Source organism: Aotus nancymaae, unplaced genomic scaffold (assembly GCF_030222135.1).
Source record: "Aotus nancymaae isolate 86718 unplaced genomic scaffold, 86718_ANA_hifiasm-v0.15.2.pri h1tg000040l, whole genome shotgun sequence".
Lineage (NCBI taxonomy): Eukaryota > Metazoa > Chordata > Mammalia > Primates > Aotidae > Aotus > Aotus nancymaae.
In genome coordinates this window covers 37697252-37714142 of record NW_026988454.1, presented here as the reverse complement: position 1 = coordinate 37714142, position 16891 = coordinate 37697252, and the positions used below count along the sequence as shown (strand labels likewise).

General features: G+C 37.3%; 1 protein-coding gene across 6 annotated transcripts in view; it reads right to left on the bottom strand.

Moving 5' to 3' along the window:
* TMEM244 (transmembrane protein 244) overlaps positions 1 to 11894 on the bottom strand; it is a 32852-nt gene extending 20958 nt beyond the window's left edge. For 2 of the 6 annotated variants that reach the window (XM_012458357.3, XM_012458354.3), the window contains exons 1-2: positions 11649 to 11894; positions 10870 to 10953 (exon numbers count right to left, since the gene is read on the bottom strand). Coding sequence is in view for 2 of the 6 variants with exons in the window: in XM_012458351.3 (XP_012313774.1) it covers positions 11649 to 11681 (33 nt within the window). In the remaining 4 variants the exon portion in view is untranslated. The other 4 variants (XM_012458351.3, XM_021666539.2, XM_012458356.3 and 1 more) reach the window with 3 other exon arrangements.
* Positions 11895 to 16891: the final 4997 nt, after the last annotated feature.

Below are 16891 nucleotides of genomic sequence, written 5' to 3'. Positions count from 1 at the left end.
TGACCAGCCAAGAACTTAACCATTTTCTAAAAAACAATCAGACCATGAGTTCCTCTGCTGATATCCTTTTATGGCCTCACATCATCATCAGGATTTATTCATACATTTTTTCATTTGACAAGTAGTGGCTGGGCAGAGTGGCAATGCAAGATAAACTGGCTGTGGTCCAAGCCATAGAGATGCAGTTGAGTTGTTGTTCTCAAAATACAAGCATCAGACTCACATTAAGGTCCTGTTAAAACACAGATTGCAGGGCCCCAATCCCAGAATTTCTGATTTGGTAAATCTGGGATGGCCTCAGGAATTTGTGTTTATAACAAGTTCTCAGGTGACGCTGGGTCAGCTGTACCTATTACCACACTTTGAGAACTACTGATCTAGAGGCAAGAATGAGTGAACAAATGGCTACAATACAAAGAGAAGAGGTATAATTGAGGAGGGCAGAGAGTCTATGGGAAGCCCAAGTGAGGCAGATAACGGGTTGTGTGTGTGTGTGTGTGTGTGTGTATGCACACGTGTGAAGGGGGCATGAACATTTCCCCAGAAAGTCTTTTACAACATTTATTGTAGGTTTTCTTGTGTTAAGGCATCATTGCATTACCTCGTTTAATCCTTACAAAACTTCAGAGAGGTAGAATCCTTTTTTAGAAGAAAAATGAAGCTCAGAGACGTCTCGTAACTTTCTAAACATTTGACAATAAATTGTGGAGTTGAGACTCAACCCTTATGCTACTTACGATGAGCTAGGGCAGCGGCAGGGGTTGCTCTAGGCACAAGAGGCACTTGCGGAGACCTGGGTGAAGTGAAACTTGATGGAGAGGGGTTTTGGTAGGAGAGAGTTAAAGAGTTGAAGTCAGACGTGAAGGGAAATGTATGCCTTAATGAGGAATTTGCCTGTCTCTGAAGGCCCTGGGGAGAGTGAAGGATTTAAGAAGCAGTACAGACGAGAGGGGCCATTAGGTCGGTAAGGCATTTAAATGGGTTCGCAATGGAAATGGAGAGGAGGACAGGTGTGTGAACTATTAAGAAAACAGAATGGATAGCTTGTGGGGGTTAAGGGACAGGGAGCTGGTGACTCTACCTCCCAATTTTCCAACCCAGGTTTGTTGACTAGATGGGCAATAAGAGTAGCAGGATCAGTTCTAAATGATTGGAATAGCGATCAGTGATCTAGCCCAGTGCTGTCCAGCAGAAATACATTGCAAGCCACATATGTAATTTTAAATTTTTTAATAGCCACATTTATAAAAATTTTGAGAGGGTAAAATTAATTTTAATATTTATTTAACACAATATATCCACATATGATTTTGACATAAATGAATCATCAGAAATAGAGATATTTTATGTTGTTTGTTCATACTATGTCTTAGAACTACAAAGGGTAGTTTATTTACAAGATAATCTCAGTTCAGACTAGCTTCATGTCAAGTGCTAAATGGCCATGTGTGGCCAGTGGCTGCCACAGTGGACAACACAGTTCTCACCTCTGCCCGACCTCCAGCCTCATCTCCTCAGCCCCTACCCCAGTTGATAGCCTAACTATATTGGCTATTTACTGAAATATTCCTAGTGACAATCACTGTACCCATATTTTCTCATTTTATCCACCCTTCCCTCTACCCCACCACTATATGCACACAGGAAAAACCTTCTGGGTTTGGTTGTCTTTCATTTGCATTTCACAGACTTGGAAACTGAGACAAAGAGAGATGAAGGAAATAATCCCAGCTCATGTGGCCTATATGTGGTAGGGCTCTAGGCCAGATCTGCTGGATGTTTCCTCTCAACTCCGTGCTGTCCTGCCTCCCGCCCGGAGGTTCACAATTAAAACGTGCTAAATAAGCTTTATTTATTTATTTATTTATTTTGAGATGGAGTCTTTCTTTGTCGTCTAGGCTGGAGTGTGTGATCTTGGCTCACTGCAACCCCTGCCTCCCAGGCTCAAGCAATTCTCATGTCTCAGCCTCCTGAGTAGCTGGATTTACAGGCGTCTGCCACCACGCCCAGCAATTTTTTTTTTGTATTTTTAGTAGAGATGCGGTTTCACCATGTTGGCCAGGTTGATCTTGAACTCCTGACCTCAAAGTCATCTGCCCGAGTTAGCCTCCCAAATTGCTGGGATTATAAGTGAGTCACTGCGCCAGGTCTGAATAATCAATTCTAGCTCAACACTCTCTTTTTCAAAGTATGAAAACTGCAACTTGGACAAGTTGAGTGAAGAGCCAAGGACACATCTTTATTTAGTGGCCAAGTTGAGATTAGGAAAATAATTGTATTGAATTAGCAAAGTAAAGGCACTTAATAGTGCTATCCAAATGAGGGAGCATTATTTCATTATGATACAATATTCTTGCTGCACTCTAGGAAAAGCCAATATGTGAGACTCAGAATTTGTAGCAGTCTAGATATTTAGCTACTGCCAAACTTTTAATTATATTTTTAAATATATTTGGATCCTGAATCAAATAAACTTAAATTATGACACTTATGAGACATTTGGCTATTTAAACTTGACTAGCTATTTAATAAATATTAAAAAATTATTAAGTTTTTAAGGTAAGATAATGGTATGGTGTTTTTTTTTTAAGTCCTTATCTTTAAAGATGCATGAGGACATATTTGCAATTGAAATAATGTAAAGTCTGGGTTATCTTCAAAATAAAAAGGTAAGAGAATAGCTGGAAATGAAGATGAAACAAGATTGAATAGTTGATAATTTTGAAGCTAGATGAGGGATAAATGGGATTCATTATTACCATTTTACCCAAATTTGCATATGTATACTTTTTTGGTAATAATTTAAATTTTTTTCAATAAATTTATTCAACCATTGAGCATCTTTGCAAACTTTGAAAGTATGCTGTGATTAATACTATGTTGAGGAACATCCCTAGGGGTTGTGGTAAGGGGTAACCTTTGCTTAATTCCTGTATGTGCCAGACGCCAAGCTAGCCACTTTGCAAACCTTATCTCCTTTAATCCTCACAACAACACTACCAGACAGGAAGTATGATCCATCTTTATCACCGCAATGCAGAAGCTGGCACTTTGCCTTCTTTGTTCCTCTGGGGTCAAGGACATACAGTTTCAGGGGAGTTACAGGTACTCTGGCCCATTGAGATAGGGCTGGCATGAAGAGAAGAGGATCACTGAGCAAGTCCATGGACTCAGCAAAGTCCCAGGGATCAGAGGACATGTTATTCTGCTGGACTATACAAGGGCAATGAAGAGGCAGGTAGCTACACCTACTGGCAAGGAGAAACACACCTTCCCCCATTAGCAGCAGGTTAATAGGGCTCTATGAGAGGTGTGTCTGCACCCAGTGCCTCACCTTTCTTTTAGCTCCCTGGTGCCAGCCACAAACCGTTCTAGGTAGCCTTCTCCTGCCTTCTCCAGCTCTTCTCCATACACACCCTACAACTTGCAATCCAGTCTCAGCCTGTCCACACCACCCCCTCCTCACCATCTCCCTCTTCTCTGCCTCAAGATCTGGTGCTCCTCAGGTAGATCCCTGCAGAGTCTATTCTAGCTCTCTCTGGGATTCTTTTCCAGTCTATTGATGGAGCTCATTTTGGAAGCTGAAAAAACAAACGAGCACCCACAGCATTGAATGTTCCTCTTCGTTGCATTCCTGCTACACCAAATCTAATTCTCCGGCACAACATCACCTCCAAATGGAAGAACTGGTAGAAAAGGAAAACACAAGAACATTTCACAACATTATCTTGTGTATATATGAAGATCACTCCTGAGTCCTGTTATTTCCTTTGGGTTCACTCTCCTCTTTGGTGCTCCAGCCATACTTAAGTACTTCCTATTTCTGGAAAAGTTCAATGCTGTTCCCCCTGTCTAGAATTAACAGCTCCTCTCTTTGGAAAACTAACTCCCACTCATCTTTTCGGGTCTAAACTGTTACCTCACTTCCTTCAGGAAGTTTCCCTGACTTCTTATTCTCTATTGTTTGCTCCCTAACACTCTTCTCTCCCGAAAAAGCCCTCATTAGTCTGAAGATTTATAATATTCGAACACAGAAAATTATAAATGCAATTTCTTTATTAAAAAGCTTCTGCCTTTTGTTTTGCAATTCTATTCAGAAAGTGAAATAAATGTGCACCAGTCTGCAAATTGTGCACATTTATGATGTAATGAATGTTTTTACAAGTTGCTTTCAGAAAACGGTCTGCTACAACTGATCTTTACATCCTTGTCATCTTTTTTGATCAAACATTTTGATACCAGCCTTTCTTCCACTGCCCTAAAAAATAACGCATTTTTAATATGTTAAAATTAAGAAAAGACTATACCTACATAAAAAAGGATAGAGGAAAGTATCATTAATTTGCGCATTTAGAATCTCCCGAAACCATGAACACTGTCTTTGCTAGGGCTAGGCTGGAAGCTGGATAGAATGTGAGTGCGTGCAGGTGGCATCCCTAAGGATTCAGAGCTTAAGTGGAGCCTGAGTACTTCAGCAGTGTAATTCACTTGACTGACTTGCCAGTTTCTACACTGGCTTGATGGGGCATAATTCAAAAAGGAAAAGCTCATATTCATTCCACTCTCCTGGAGTTGAGAGCCACCTCTCTTCATTTAGCTCTCGAGTTTTTCTTGTTGTGTTTAATAACACCCTAGTGGGATGTCTTCTACATATGATTTTATGGTTCTGCAAGTAATTGCTAAAAGATAGGTCTACTTTTTCTGCGCTACTTACCTCATTTTATTTAAGAAGAGACTTGGAGGAAGAGATGTGTCCATTTGGCTCTCTAATGTATGTATAGTGTCTGGTGTGGTTCCTGGCATACAGTAGGTATTTAAAGAATGTAAGTTGTTGGATGATTCATTATAGTTTTAGAATTAATTAGAAGCATGGACCTACAAGACATTCTGGTTATTTAAGTAGAATCAGTTATGATTGGTCAGAGTCAAGGCCACACTGAACACTACCCCAGATAAAAGCGATCTTTGCTGTGCAGTGAGACGGTAACCAATCAGGAGATAATTATCGAGTGTTGACATTCTGCCCAAAACTGTTTCAGACTTCCTGGGAATAAAAAGGAAGAGGTGAGAAGAGACAAAATAATCATGCAGAAAATAATTAGAACCAGCAAGTATACCCAACATTTATATGATCTTTAATGTACACTTGTCTGGATTAGCTCACTCATCAAAATAAACATGTGGGTTAAGATTATAGTCACCTCTTTATGGATGGGAAAACGGAGCCCCAGAGAAATTAAGTGATTTTCACGAAGCTAGTCACTGGAAGAGTTACAACTGTATATAAAATTTAATGAATCTTGGTCAGATAGTAAGCTTTGTGGTTCTGATTACAGCTAGTGCCTGACTTACGATGGTTCAATTTAACAGTTTCTTAACAACAGGTTTATTGGGACATAATCCCATTGTAAGCCAAGGAACATCCATAATTGCTAAAAGTAATTGCAAAACTACCTCGCAGAAAAGAGATGAGCTAGGCTTCATAAAGATCTAGGCTCTTAGGAACAATCATAATGGCCCATACTCTCCATATTCAATATCTGCCCAAATACATGTCCTTTAGGTGGTTCACAAAGGTTATTATTGTTAACCCTGGTAACTGCATCTTCACAAACCTCTCAGGTGATTACAGTGCTAAGATCTACTGAGGATATAGGAACTGGTCTAGATGACAAACAGGAACCTAGGCCTGTCCTAGTGCTTCCCCTCAGGCAGGATTTCCACATGAGACATTTGCAGGTTTGGGTTCCTGAGCAAAATGGGCAAGAGACAAATTTCCAATTATGATGAACAAATATAATCTTTTACTTCACTAACAATAAAGAAACACACACCAAAACTTCATAGACACTATGGTTCTATCAGGTTAGCAAAGATATTTTTCTTTTTAAAAAAATGAATAACTTGTTCTGGTAAATGAAATGCACACTGTTCTAGACAGCCTTGCTAAACATGACTGTGTATAATGTGTCAAGCTAATGTGACATTATAATACAGATTATCAATGACAGAAAGTGACGATAAACTTTCCAAAGAACTTAAGTATATTTTCCCAGATTCTCACAGGAAGGAACAAGGACATTCTCCTACAATTCACAACTATTACCACACACAATAAATCTTACATGGATGTAAAATATTATTTATATAGAGTTTATATTCAGATTTCCTCTATTCTCAAAATCTGAGAATTCTAGAATTAATCGTATTTTCACATGTTACATTTGGTTGTCATATCTCTTTAGTAACCTACTCTGAATATGTCTGATGATTTTCTCACGATTAGAGTCTTAGAAGAATTAGAAGAATTCTACAAAGGTAATATTGTGCATTTCCCATTGTATCTTATGAAAAGATGCATAATATGACTTTCATTATTAGTGATGGTCAGTTTGATCACTTGGTAAAGGTGATATCTACTAGATCTATTTTCACTGAACTGTTCATCTTTTGTAATTAATAAGTAAACTGTGGGGTGATACTTGAGACTATATAAATATCCTGTTCCCCCAAAACTTTTTAGCAATCCATTAACATATCTCATCTGAATCAGTTATTTATGTTGGTATTGTAAACTGATGGTTTTATTATTTTATTTTTTCTTCTACATTTTAGTAGATATTCTTCCATAAAGAGATTTCCTTTCCTACTCTTGAACTTACCTATTAATTTATGTATTTATTTTTTATTCATTTATTTTTGATAACCTATGGTCTTTTTTATTTTCTATGTACCATAATCTATTAACATCATAAATCCTGTTGATGCTAAAATTATCCCAATTTTGACCAATGTGAGCACCTACCAGATACTACCTGTGTTCTTTTTAAATATACCCACTTTTTTTGTACTTTCTTGCTTTATGACATTCCAGTGGGATAATGTCTTTTTCATTACTACATTTTCATATACACTTTTGTCTATTTGTGAGCTTTCTATTCACTTCCATTGAACTATGCACTCATGAATCAATACCACACTGTTTTAATTATAGAAGCTTCATAGTATGTTTTAATATCTGGCAAGGTATTTAATAAAAGGATAGAGCTTGCATTAAGTGTTCTTACCACACCTGCATGAACACATGCGAAACCATCAAAGGAGCACAAGGAAACTTTATAATGTTTAAAAGGAAACTTGTGGAGGTGATGAATATGTCTAGTATCTTAATTATGGTGATGGTTTCACAGGTGTTTGTGAATGTTCAAATGTATAAACTCGTATATATTAAATAAGTGCATGTTTTTTATATTGATTTTTTCCTCAATAAAACTGCTTAAAAAAATATCTAGTAAGGCTAGTCACCTCTCATTTTTCTTTTCTTTGAGGTTCTTGCAGCTATTTTTATTTTTTCATATAAACTTCAAAATCTACTTGACTAGCTCCATAAAAACAACTTTGTTATTTTTATTGAGATTATGCTAAATTTATTAAGATGGGAATAAATTGTAGCTTTGTGATGTTTACGAGTACTATTCAAAAACGAGAAAAATTTCCAAACTTATTCAAGTCTACTTTTGTATCTTTCAGGAGTATATTAATTTTTCCTTATTAAAATTCTACACACTTCCTATTAAGCTTATGATTAAATAAATTCTCTTTTTGCTACTAATGCAACTGAAGTTTCATCTTGTTACATTATCTAACTAGCTATTGTTTGTGCATAGAAAGGCTTCTGATTTTTGTGTTTTAATAGTCTATTACCTTACTGATTTTTAAAATTGTTTGTGTTAGTATTTTCATTGATGGTCTTGGATTTTCCAGATATACTACAATATCAATGGTAAATAGAGATACTTTTACTTCTATTTTAATTCTCATGGCTCTTTTATTTATTCCAATCTGATTGAATGGATTAGTACCTCTAACATATTTTTTTAACATATTCCAATCTGATTGAATGGAATAGTACCTCTACATTTTTTTTTTTTTGAGACAGAATCTCGCTCTGCCACCAAGGCTGGAGTGCAATGGTGAGATCTTGGCTCACCACAACCTCTGTCTCCTGCGTTCAAGCGATTCTCCTGCCTCAGCCTCCCAAGTAGCTGGGATTACAGGCACATGCCACCACGCCCAGCTAATATTTTGTATTTCTAGTAGAGACAGGGTTTTGCCATGTTGAACAGGTTGGTCTGAAACTCCTGACCTCAAGTGATCCACTCACTTCAGCCTCCCAGAGTGTTGGGATTACAGGTATGAGCCACTGTGCCCAACCCTAACATATGTTTAGATCATGGTGGAGTTAGTGGACATGCTTGCCTTGTTCTTGGCCTTACTGTAAATGTCTCTAGTATTCTCCATTAAGTAATATACTAGCTTTAGGACTGCAATGTGTGTGTGTGCATGTATGGGTTTATATATATATGTATCAGTTATATGTCTGATCAGACAAAATCATCAGTTTTTTTTTTTTTGGTGTTTTAATCAAGAGTGGTTCAGAAATGGTTGCCAATTTTTGTCAAAGGCAATCTTCATAGACGATTGAAGATGAGGGAAGATGATCATATGATTTTCTACTTAGATTTATAAATATCTAAATTATGTTAGTAGATTACCTAATATTGAACCATCCTTACATTTTTGGAATAAATGTCACTTGGTCATGATGTTTTATTTTTATGATGAGTTCTTGGGCTCTGTTTGCTAATACGTTTAGATTTTCACTTCTGTATTCATAAGTGAGATTGGTCTATAGTTTATTTTTTGTACTATCTCTATATGGCTTAGATGACAACATCTTTCTTGTTTCACAAAACTTTCTTGTGGTTCTTCCTGTTTTTCTATACTCAAAAATGGTTTAAATAGCATTGGGAGCATATGATCTTTGAAGATTTAGGAGAATTCCTCTGTGAAATCTAGGCCTAGTCCTTCTATAATAGCTTTCTCCATTTATTCTATGAAAACTGGAAGTCCTTAGGTGATTCTGCAAAGCAGAATGTTCCCATTGCCTACAATAGCTTCACCCTTCTTTACAGAGCAAGTAGCTATATTCTCAAGGTCTGGCTCACTATCATCTTCTCACCCCACCCCGCACTATAAGACAGAATTAATGTCTATTTTAGTTTACTGCTTCCATAATATTATATGTGACTTATAGATCTGATCACATTTGTATTGTAGCATACTTATTTTGGGAGGTATACATTTCTCCAGCTTCTAAAACCCAGTCACTGATTTGATTACATTTAATTCTTCAGTCCCCAAAATACTGGTCAGGCTTTGGTAGGTATTCAATAAATATATTTTGAATAATAATAATGGAAGGAAGGAAAGAAATAAGAGAAGACCACTATAGTAGGAACCATAGTCTTTTTTTTTTTTTTTTTTTTTTTTTTTTTGAGAAGAGTCTTTATCTATCACTCAGGCTGGAGTGCAGTGATATGATCTCAGCTCACTGCAACCTCCACCTCCGGCTTCAAGGGGTTCTCCTGCCTCAGCCTCCTGAGGAACTGGGACTACAGGTGTGAACCACCACACTCAACTAATTTTTATATTTTTAGTAGAAATGAGGTTTCACCATGTTGACCAGGCTGGTCTCAAACTCCTGACCTAAAGTGATCTGTCTGCCTCGGCCTCCCAAAGCGTTGAGTTTACAGACATGAGCCACCACGCCCAGCCAGAACCATAGTCTGTTAATAAAGTACGTGGACTGTAGGTCAGCTACACTGGGGTTTCTCCCCCAGTTCATCACTGGCAAGTGTGTGACATTGGCTGGTTACTTTCTGAGTCTGGTTCTACTCATCTACAGATAAAGTTTTATAACGGATTTGAATTCTGAACATGTATAAAATTCTTAATATTAAGTACTGTGTGTGCTCAATAGATAATACTTTCTCTCCTACTTCTCCCCATGAGAAAATCTGCATTGTAGATTTTTGGACAATTACAGGAGAAATTATGAGGTATGACTCTCTCACCTGCAGAATCACAGCAAAGGATCCATCCTGCTAATAAGCAGTTCCCTTTGAAATTGCCTGTATGTATGAAACTCTCCAGTTCAGGTGAAAAACTCTGAGGATACACAGGAATGTGTTGTGCTTCTGAGATTTTCACAACATTTGTTTTACAGAGGAAAGTTTACATTATTTGAACATAGTTAGGACACGTAGTCTACTGGAGTAGAACACATTGTATTCCGAACAATTTAGCAGTCCTCATACTTGGGCTTTCTTCCCAGTTCTTGTGCTATTTTCCCAGACAGCAAATTAATTAAATGGCCTTTGGCCATGACTCTTCGCTGTGAGTCAGCTTTTCTCTCATTTAAAGTGTAGAGATAGAGGTTATTTAATTAGCCCAATGCCTGGCACACTGCATGCACTCAGTAAATGTTTGTTGAGTATTCGAGTTATCTCTACATGAAGGTCACTTTTGCTATTACTATTAATTTATGAGCAGATCAGTAATTTTTGTGCTGATAATATTGACAGTGAACAAGCACTTAAAAGAAAAGTTAACTCACAACTTAAAGGGATGTATCATGAGAATTCAGATAGTCAACAACCTATTTCGAACATATTCACTATTCTTCTCAAGTTCTAAGGCTGTAATTCTCCACATGAAGCTCAGATGATTCTAAGATAGTGAGGAACTGCAGCAACTATCTGGATATTTTCCCTGCAATGAATGTGTGTGTGTGTGCGTGTGTGTGTGTGTATGTGTGTGTGTATAAGCCCCGACTAAATATAGAGTCCTCATTCTTTGTGTAAGCCACTTAAGAGAAATGATTTTATCGTTTAATTTTTATCTCTTCAGCAGAAGTTATTCGTGCTAGTTTAATCCCAAATCTATACATAAATTATCAACAGTTTAAAAACCCCTTAAAAATAAGTTTTTAAAAAATATTTTTCCTGAAGTAGTGTTTTTACTGACCTTGAAAATTTTTCTTAGCTGTTGTCATGCTCAGCATTTCTTACTGATGACATACGTGGTGATGATGGCAGTGTACAGAAAAAGCTTGAGGAAATACACACGGTATTGATATTTTACTAAAATGAATGTAGCACTCATTCATAATTGTAATTTAATTTTTAAGTAAAATTCTGATTTTCCACTATCATTCCCTTAAGGCTGGCTCGTTACAGGCCCAAAGCCTGCGTGAATTTACACAGCTGCTTTGAGGCTTTGCATATTTCCTTGTTTCAGAATCTTTGATTTTTTTTTTAAAGGGATATTTTTACACTGAAGTAAAACACAACTATTAACACTAGCCTCAGGGGAAAAAGAAACTAACAAACCTAGAGCTTGAAATGTTTCAATACTTTGCCTTTAAAATTTTGCACACCCTTTAGAAGTTACGAAAATAAAAGCCACCCCCCAGAAAAAAAAAAGATTGAGAACTAACTGTCATGATTTCAGAAAACGATAGCAGACGTGCAGGTGTTAATACCAGGGAGCTTACCTCTAAATAAATGGTGCCTTCTAAACAGCCACTATTTACATGTTTTAGAATCCTTTCTTGGGCATGGGTGCCTTTATATTGCCCAATTACCACAAGATGCAAGCCGTGCAGCAGAATGTTTTCAGTATGGTACCCAGCCAAAAGTGAAACAAGTTGCCCACTGACAGAGAGGCCATTTATAGAACATATTCATTTACACCAGTGCTAGGCAGCAACTGAAAGGCAATGCAAAGAAGTAATTTCTCTTTACCTTGCTTGGAGCAACTCTGACCTGGAGAGCCATGTACACATCCTGCGTCAAGGAGGTGATGAAAGCCCCAGTCCTTATAGCGATGACATCTGGAAGAAGACACAATTGTCACTGTGAGCTTTTCAATTACTCCTGGAGACTAAGTGTGAGACGCAGTAGTGCAGGATGATTGGATTACGCAAAACGAGACAGATGCCATCTGTGAGCCATGCGTAAGCTGCTGAGTGCCAAAATGAACATCCTTATTAAACGACTGAGTTCTCATACCATTTGTAGTTTGGTCAGATTTGAAAGATGAGTTGATTGTTTTTAGATAGTGCTGCAAATAGGCAGGGACTTGGAATCCTCTCTGGCTGTATGAGTAATTACTGTCTCATGCTTAAATTAGAAACATGGGTTTTCAGTTAGGTCTTGAGATTGTTTCCAAAGGATGCTGCTGCATTCATGTTGAAGCATAGTCTGCCCTCTCTGTTTCACTCACAAGGCCCACAGAGTTCGGAGAAAGAAATCATCAGTTCCCTTCACGTCATGGCTAAGAAATGGAAAAATTCTGACTTTTTGTTAGGAAACAAAAGGGTTCCCATACTCTAAAATAATGGCCACGATACAGTCGGTGGAATGTTTTCAAGAACTGACAGGAGGCAGTATTGGAACTCTATGTCTTTCTGTGCCCAGAGGCTTCAGAAGTAAGCCTTCATTTACAATTCATTCTCTCATCTTTTTACTGGCATCAACTCTATTATTATTTTTATTTTAATTTTTAATTGCTGTGATTACATAGTAGGTGTATATATTTGTGGGGTATTTGAGATATTTTGATACAGGCATATAATAATGTAATGATCACATCAAGGTAAGTGGGGTTTCCATCACTTCAAGCACTTGTTCTTTGTGTTACAAACAATTCAATTACATCCTTTTAGTTATTTTTAACTGTAAAATTAAATTGTTAGTGACTATAGTCACTCTGTTGTGCTATCAAATACTAGATCATATACATTCTTTCTAACTTTTTTTTGTATGCATTAACCATCCCCACTCTCCCCCTACCCTCCAGCTACCCTTCTCAGCCTCTGGTAACCATTCTTCTACTGTCCATCTCCATCAGTTCCATTGCTTTAACTTTTAGCTGCCACAAATAGGTGGGAACATACAAAGTTTGTCGTTCTGTGCCTGGCTTATTTCCCTAAACATAAAGACTTCCAGTTCCATCCATATTGTTGCAAATAACAGGATCTCATTCTTTCCTTTGGCTGAATAGTACTCCATTCTACACCTGTGCACAATTCTTTACCCACTTGCCTGTTGATTGACACTTAGGTTGTTTCTTAGTCTTGGATATTGTGAAACATGCTGCAATATACATGAGCATGCAGATACCTCTTCAATAGACCGATTTCCATTCTTTGGGGTATATACCCAGCTGTGGGGTTGCTGGATCGTATGGCAGTCCTATCTGTGCTCCTTTGAGGAACCTCCAAACTGTTCTCCGTAGTGGCTGTACTAACTTACATTCCCACCAACAGTGTATGAGGGTTTACTTTTCTCCAATAACAAATAACCAGCATTTGTTATTGCCTGTTTTTGGATAAAAACCATATTAACTGGGGTGAGGTAGGTGATATTTCTTTGTAGTTTGATTTGCATTTCTCTGATGATTGTGATGTTGAGCACCTTTTCATATACCTGTTTGCCATTTGTATGTCTTCTTCTGAGAAATGTCTATTCAGAGATTTTGACCATTTTAAAATCATATTATTAGATTTTTTTCTATAGAGTTGTTTTATCTCCTTATAAATTCTGGTTATTAACCCCTTGTCAAATGGGTAGTTGGTGAATGTCTTTTTCCCATTCTGCGGATTGGTGTCTTCACTTTGTTGATTAATTCCTTTGCTGTGGCACCAAGTATAGATGGGAACTTAGCTGTACACTGTAATCCTTTTTCCATTACAGCATCTTCTTAACCTCTATAAAGAGCACATTCTGCAATAACTACCTGCATACCAAAAGCAAAGGTGAAAACCATGCCTTCAGCAAGTCCAGGCCTTCATAGTTTTCATCTGAATATGTTATCGAATTTGACATTCATAATGCATATTAATAACACTATCAATGCCCTTTTATTAATATACCTTAGATAATTCCTTTATTATGTGATTACTCTGTTTTCTGCTTATATTGTGAGTTCTTGCAGAGAAAGACTTTTCTGCCTGCTAGTAACATTGTAACACCTCTCAGTGTCTTCTTCAGATTTTGGCAGGTGGACCCTCAGTAAATGCAGATTGTCCAAATCCCATGCCCTGCCCTATTTGTAACAGTGATAAGCCAGACTTTCACTTTAAATGGGACAGGTGGAGGCCGGGTGCAGTGGCTCATGCCTGTAATCCCACACTTTGGGAGGCCGAGGTGGGCAGGTCACGAGGTCAGGAGTTCGAGACCAGCCTGGCCAACATAGTGAAACCCCATCTCTACTAAAAATACAAAAAGTTAGCTGGGCATTGTGGTGGGCACCTGTAATCCCAGCAACTCAGGAGGCTTAGGCAGGAGACTTGCTTGAGCCTCGGAGGTAGAGGTTGCAGTGAGCCGACATCGTACTATTCTACTCTAGCCCCAGGTGACAGTGCAAGACTCTGTCTCAAAAAAATAAATAAATAAAGAGGGCAGGTGGAGCTTCCTGGGAGTCAGAGCGTAGCATAAACAGAGGACTTGTGCCTGACTCACCCTACTCCCAACAGAGTGCTTTGTGCACAACTCAGATGCCTTCTGAATTACTCAGGTAAACAGTAACCACCCAAAAACTATCCTCCCAGGAAGTTGGCACCATACATAGAGAACCAATACGCCAGCAACTCTAATGGATAAAATACTGAAAAATACTAATTTTCTACAATTACATAGGAAAAATATTTGATGGTCAATTGTCTAGTGGGTAGAGATTATGTGTATATGTATATTTACATCTGTAATAAGCATCTTTTTTTTCATCAGAGGCGCCACATTGGATTTAAGCATCAGCTTTTAAACTACTACTGTGATCTATTGTGAGAATAAGGCATGAGGCATATGCATACACATTCAGCAACTCCAATTCTGATTTCTAAGTCTGTCATTAGACTGATGAAATATTTACATGTGTACATTTTATATGTATATGTGTGTATATATATATTGTGTGTACATATACTCATTCAGCACATACTTAAGGTAAAGAACAAAATGCATAAAACTCTTCACATTCTTGAGTTCTGAATTGTGCTCCTTGATATTTTATCATATTTTAAATTATTCTCAGTCCCTTTGTTAAAACCTGACTCAGCTACTTCCTTCATGATAGAGACATTCAGAAACTTCAAGGTACTAAAGAAACATTTTCAAGATTGTAGCACATAATTTAAAATTTCTCCTTGAAAAAATCAAAGGAGAAAATAAGCTCAGATCCGCAATTACTAATCCAAATCATCTGGGCCAGATAGGTTTCCAATTTCAGAAAATTTTGAATTTTAGTCAGATTGTAGTATCCTTATAGTACATTATATCACACATCCAAGTGATCTAGAGCTTCCCTCTATAGTCAAACATTGTTTGAGCAGCAAAATATATAAATATTTACCACAAGTGGGATAAATAAAAACTAAATAATTTTGTCAATTTGGTTTCATCACCAAATTCATTAAGGTCTGGTAATATATTCTGTCACCCTAGGATTATAAAAACAGTTTCCACAGATTTTTAGATTTTCCAGTTCACAAAAGAAGTAGATAATCTACAGACTGGTATTGATAATAGAACTCTTGCTAAATTAAACTAAATTCGGCCTAAAGCAGCCTCTATACAGAACAAACTTCAGACTAACTTAAGAACATATTCTTAAAACAAGTGGCTGAGCCTCTGCCAATCATAGCAGCTGAGCTTTGGCCAATCACAGACTGCCAACCAATCAGAGCATGTCTATATCAGGCAAATGCTGAGCTGTAACCAATCAAACTGTTTCTGCATATCATTTTCTTTTCCCATATAATAGTGCCTGCCGATGTTGGGTGGAATTCTCTGAAACTCTCCTGGTTCTGAGGGCTGCTCAATACATGAATTATTCTTTCCTCAAATAAACTCTGCTAAATTTAATTTAGCTAAAGATTTTCTTTTAAAACTGTAAATATAATTTTAAATAACGTGGTAAAAATAAAGATGCTGTGTTGACAAAGTCAATTTGTCCCCAAGAAATTAAAAAGTAAAATCTTTGCCCCCAGTGACAGAACAAAATAAGAGATTTCCCATGATGCTTTCTGCTCCATTATAGCTGGCTTTGCTTTGGAAGTCTGATGGTGCATATTTTTAGTTGTACTGATTCTCTCTAACTCATTTCTTCCCTTCAGGGCCTTCTACCACATCTATTGTTCACTGCCTTTTTGAAATTGAATTATTCTATGGGATATCACTAAATCATACAAATATTAAGAACAAATGGACTCTATTTTATTTCAGGGAGCTATGAAAATAATGGTCAAAGTTGGGGTAATTTTTTAAATCTGTTTACAGCCTTCATGGAATTTCCTTTAGGTTTAGGTCCATGTTACAGCAAAGATACGTGTATACACACATGAGCACACACTGATTTCACTGCTTCATATTGAGTAATAAATTGTGTCTTGAAAGATAAAGGCACAATAAGGAGCAGTGCCCTGTATGGTAATGAATGGCACAGCATCAAAAAACAGTTGGCATGGATGACCAAGTATGAATATCCAAACCATTACTAGACAATAATTTCCATACTTCCTCCCATAAACCTAAACCAGGGTTACCAGTGACTGCAAATGTGGACACTTGAGTCAGTATCTCATTTTACCTACTTTTAAGCAAGTTGACCATGTGCTGCATCTTATCATAGGTAGTAGAGAGTAAAGGATCATCATTAAGAGGATATAGAAAAGATCTGGTGATATACATTGTATCAAGTTGAATTAATATTTGGAAAGAAACATACAAGTTAGAGCAATCCAATACAGTGATCACAGAGAAAATAAATATTGAAAGACAAAGTTAGAGCCCTAATTCAAGGAATATGAATTGTATCTTCAATAGGAAGAGAAAATAGAGTGGAGAGAAGGAAAGAGAGGTCATTTAGTTAAGAGAACTACAAAGTGCAAAGGAAGTGAGAACAGGCAGTGAGATCCGCTTTGCTAGAGAATGAGGAATAAGACTAATGCAGGGGTGGAATGTTGATTGGTGAAGGCCTCAAAGGA